This window comes from Apium graveolens, chromosome 9, assembly GCF_009905375.1.
Source record: "Apium graveolens cultivar Ventura chromosome 9, ASM990537v1, whole genome shotgun sequence".
Classification (NCBI taxonomy): Eukaryota; Viridiplantae; Streptophyta; class Magnoliopsida; order Apiales; family Apiaceae; genus Apium; species Apium graveolens.
Window position 1 is genome coordinate 37770857 of NC_133655.1, and position 4928 is coordinate 37775784.

The 4928-nt window shown below is 33.9% G+C and overlaps 1 protein-coding gene across 1 annotated transcript; it reads left to right on the plus strand.

Moving 5' to 3' along the window:
• The first annotated feature begins 1090 nt into the window (after positions 1 to 1090).
• On the plus strand, positions 1091 to 1997 carry LOC141685219 (uncharacterized). The gene is made up of 2 exons (XM_074490333.1): positions 1091 to 1264; positions 1395 to 1997. Exons 1-2 carry the CDS (start codon positions 1091 to 1093, stop codon positions 1995 to 1997), a joined length of 777 nt encoding a protein of 258 aa, XP_074346434.1.
• Positions 1998 to 4928: the final 2931 nt, after the last annotated feature.

Genomic DNA, 4928 nt, shown 5'->3' on the forward strand with positions numbered 1-4928 from the left:
TGGATGATCTTTATGTGCTTATTATGTGCCCGATTCTTGTATATTTTGTATCTGATTCATTATTCATCGGAATTTATTGAGTTTATACTCATTGTAAAGGCTTTTTGACTATCTACAATCTTTCTTTCTTTGCGTTTTTCAAAAATCTGCTTATAAGTATGTCAAAATCTGCATTTTGTGTAATCTGATTGTATGATTCAGGATGATATGCAGTGATTTCTAAAATTCATATTAAATTGAATATTAGTTCAAATATTATAAGCCATACCATTATGAAAATATCTTTTCGATATCTACCTTTTGTCATTACATTCCATTACCATATAATGCGATTTCGATATCTTAAATATCAAAATACTATCATAATTAGGAGCTGATTCTGATTCTACAGTCCACAAATATCTGTTTTCTGAATTCGTTACTTGTTCATTTTCAACGAGCCTTACCATTATGGAAAGGTCCCGGAATTTTCTACATTTTTCGTGTTTTATACTTTTTCAGATAAAATCATCTTCATAGAGTAAATTGGTATTCTTTGAAACTGATCAGATTTGACTTTATCATAATTAGCCATTTTATACAGTAGATTGCATTCAATGTACCATTAGATTGAATTCAATGCACCATCATCATGTTATATTATCAAGCATTTTTAAATATTAATGCATATGTGTTTTCCCTGCATATTTTTAAATATTGACCGAATGTGCTTATTATAAAAGTGTTAACGAAGCATGCACACAAAAGATAACCAATTTGAGATACAGCAAAAATTCATAGGCATGATTATAAATTCATGGCCATGAATTGTTTCTGATTTTTTTATTATGTTTATTATACATGGGAAAAATGAAATTTTGGTGAACTTCTAAATTAAGATATATCATTAACTTGATATTAATGTGTATTATCCTTTCTTTTTAGTAATCAAAATGTCGAATCTTACAAAACTTGAATTCAATGCACTTCATGTCACCGAAAAAATTATTTGATATGGATTCTTGATGTTGAAATCCATCTTTGTGCAATTGGCCTTGGTGACACTATAAAAGAGGGAAATAAAACCTCCGAACAAGATAAGGCAAAAGCCATGATATTTCTTCGCCACCACCTTGATGAAGGATTGAAAACTGAATATTTGACTATTAAAGATCCATCAACACTTTGGAAGGATCTCAAAGAAAGATATGACCACAAAAAAAGGGTGATACTTCCTAAAACTCGCTATGATTGGCTACACTTGCGATTGCAAGATTATAAAAGTGTGAGCGAGTATAACTCTGCCATTTTTAAGATTACATTCCAATTAAAATTATGTGGCGAGAATATCACTGATAAAGATATATTGGAAAAAAACATATTCCATTTTCCATGCAAATAATATGCTCTTGCAGAAACAATATCGTGAACGTGGATTCACAAAATATTCTGAGCTGATTTCTGTTTTGCTTCTTGCTGAACAAAATAATGAACTTTTGCTGAAAAATCATCAAGCACGTCCAACTGGCTCAACACCATTCCCTGAAGTGAATGCGGTGACTAATAATGAATATAGAGAAAATAAAATAGCTGGACGTGGACGTGCCCGTGGTCATGATTTTGTGCATGATAGAGGCCGTAATCAACAAAATTCCCCCAACTTTAAAAGAAAGCCTTACTACCAGAAACGGATAATAAATGAGGAAAAATCCGAGGGAAGTACGATGGCTAAAATGGGTGAAAGTACTTGTAGTCGATATGGAATGAAAGGTCACTGGAGAAGTACATGTCATACCTCCAAGCACTTTGCTGACCTATATCAAGCATCTTTAAAGAATGTTGAAACTAATTTCACCGAACAGAATAATCCTTTGGGGATTTCCCATCTTGAAGCACATCTTGGAAGTGTTGATCAAGTTGATCCTTCGGCCTTTACTCACATGGAAGTTGTTGATTTCTTTGAAGATGGTGATGTGAATATGCCTAAATTTGGTGGTGATGAGCCTAAGAATAACTAAACAAGGCCTTACATTGACTTTTAAACTATGATAATCATCCTTATCAGTTGCTTATATATTTTCTTTTCGATAATGAAGTACTTGAGATGTTCTACCTCTACTTCTAATTTTATTTTTTTCGTGAAGAAATATGGCCAGCAGCCTCTCATCATGTGTTAAAAAAATAAGAAATCTTTTTGTTTGGCGAATAGTGCCACAACACATAGAATTTTGAAAAATAAAGCATATTTTTCGCATCTAACATTAGTCAAAGCTAATGTAAATATAATATCGGGTGCATCAGATATAATTGAAGGCTCCGGAAGAGCAAGTATTATGCTACCCAATGGTGCATGTTTATTGATTAAAAATGCAATGTTTTCCACCCGATCGAAAAGAAATATTTTGAGCTTTAAAGATATATGCCACAATGGCTATCATATTGAGACGACAAATGAACGTGATAATGAATATTTATATATCACGACTATAGTCTCAGGGAGGAAACATGTGATAGAAAAACTCCCATCATATAATTCTGGATTATATCATACTTTCATAAATCCAGTTGAATCACCCATGACTATTAATACAAGATCTGTTGACCCGACAAATTTTACTATATGGCATGATCGTTTAGGCCATCCGGGTTCAACAATGATGCGAAGAATTATTGAAAATTCAAATGGATATCCACTCAAAAACAAAATTGTTCCATTGTCCAAAGATTTTTCATATGTTTCTTGTATTCAAGGAAAATTGATAACAAAACCATCTCCTGTGGAAGTTGGCATTGAATGCCCAAAATTTTTGGAGCGAATTCAAGGAGATATATGTGGACCAATTACCCCATCTAGTAGGACATTTTAGTACTTTATGGTACTCATTGCTGCATCAATAAGATGGTCACATGTTAGTTTATTATCCACTCGTAATGTGGCTATTGCACGACTCCTTGCTCAAATAATCCGATTACGAGCACAATTTCCTGATTATAATATAAAGAAAATAAGATTGGACGGGGCAGGAGAATTTACATTCCAATCTTTTAAATATTATTGTATGTCTATTGGGATTGAAGTGGAGCATTCCGTTGCCCACACACACACTCAAAATGGTCTTGCTGAGTCTTTCATTAAAAGGCTACAACTAATTGCGAGACCATTACTTATGAGAACAAATTTACCAACTACCTCCTGGGGACATGCTATATCACATGCGGCTTCTTTAGTCCGGTTAAGACTGACTTCTTATCATAAATATTCCCCAATACAACTGGTAATTGGTCAAGAACCAAATATCTCTCACTTGAAATTTTTTGGGTGTGCAGTTTATGTTCCAATATCCCCTCCCCAACGAACAAAAATGGTACCCCAAAGAAGATTAGGGGTATATATTAGATTTGATTCTCCCTCGATTATAAAATATTAGGAGCCCAAGACTGGAGATTCATTCACGGCATGATTTGCCGATTGTCAATTGATGAGACAGTTTTTCCTGCATTAGGGGGAGATAAGACAATATTTGAAAAAGAAAAGCAAGAAATTTTGTGGAATGCAGTATCCCTGTCTCATTATGATCCTCGAACAAATCAATGTAAACTTGAAGTTCAAAAGATTATCCACCTACAAGAAGTCGCAAATAGATTGCCTGATACATTTACTGATGTCAAGAATGTGACAAAGTCACATATAACAGCTGTTAATATTCCTTGTAAAATTATACTTCTTGAAGAAGATAATAAAATCATGCTAGCAACTGAGTCTAAAGCACGCTAGAAGCGTGGTAGACCTATTGGATCCAAGGATAAAACTCCAAGAAAAACAAGGAAACTTGATAAGAAAGTTGGAACATCAAATGACACCATAAATTTGATCACTGAAGAGACGTCTTCCAAGGATGATCAAACACCTGAAATTGTTGATGATGAAGAGATCTCGATAAATTATGTCATTTTAGGAAAGAGGTGGAACAGAAAAGAAATTGTCATGGATGATATATTTACATATGCAGCTGCACTTGACATTTCTGAGGAAATCGAGGATCATGAACCTAGATCGATCTATGAATGTAAAAGAAGAAATTATTGGCCAAAGTGGAAAGAAGCTATTGAAGCAGAATTGAAATCACTTGAAAAACGCCAAGTTTTTGGACCTATTGTCCAAACACCTGTAGGTGTAAAACCCGTTAGATATAGATGGGTATTTGTGCGTAAAAGAAAGGAGAAAAATGAAATTGTGAGGAACAAGGCACGCCTTGTTGCTCAAGGATTCTCACAAAGGCCGGGAATCGATTATGAAGAAACTTATTCCCCGATAATGGATGCAACAACATTCAGATTTTTGATAAGTTTATCAATTCTAGAAGGGCTCCGAATGAATTTAATGGATGTTGTGACTGCCTATTTGTATGGGTCACTCGATAGTGACATTTAGATGAAGATCCTTGATGGATTAAAAATGCCTAAGCATATAGTTCAAGACCCCGAGAGATTTACTCAATTGAATTATAAAGATCATTATACGGATTGAAAAAATCGGGTCATATGTGGTACAATCGTCTCAGTGAATATCTTTTGAAAGATGGATATACTAATAATGTAATATGTCCATGTGTTTTTATTAAAAGGACATAATTGGGGTTTACTATCATTGCAGTATATGTTGATGATTTAAACATCATTGGAACTCCAGATGAACTCCATGAGACGATTGGATATTTGAAAAGAGAGTTTGAAATGAAGGATTTGGGTAAAACAAAACTCTGCCTTGGTTTTCAAGTTGAACATTTATCTAAGGTATCTTTGTCCACCAGTCTTTATATATTGAAAAGATTCTTAAACGGTTTATTATGGATAAGGCATATCCTGTGTGTACACCCATGACTGTACGATCATTAGAAAAGAATAAGGATCCATTCCGCCCAAGAGAAAAGGGAGAATAAATTCTCGGT

What these genes read in the sequence shown, in the direction of transcription:
- LOC141685219 (XM_074490333.1), top strand. Translation starts at nt 1,091, where the DNA reads ATGATATTTCTTCGCCACCACCTTGATGAAGGATTGAAAACTGAATAT. An exon ending in GATTGCAAGATTATAAAAGT is followed by an intron (nt 1,265 to 1,394) that starts GTGAGCGAGTAT and finishes ATGCTCTTGCAG; the next exon opens with AAACAATATCGTGAACGTGG.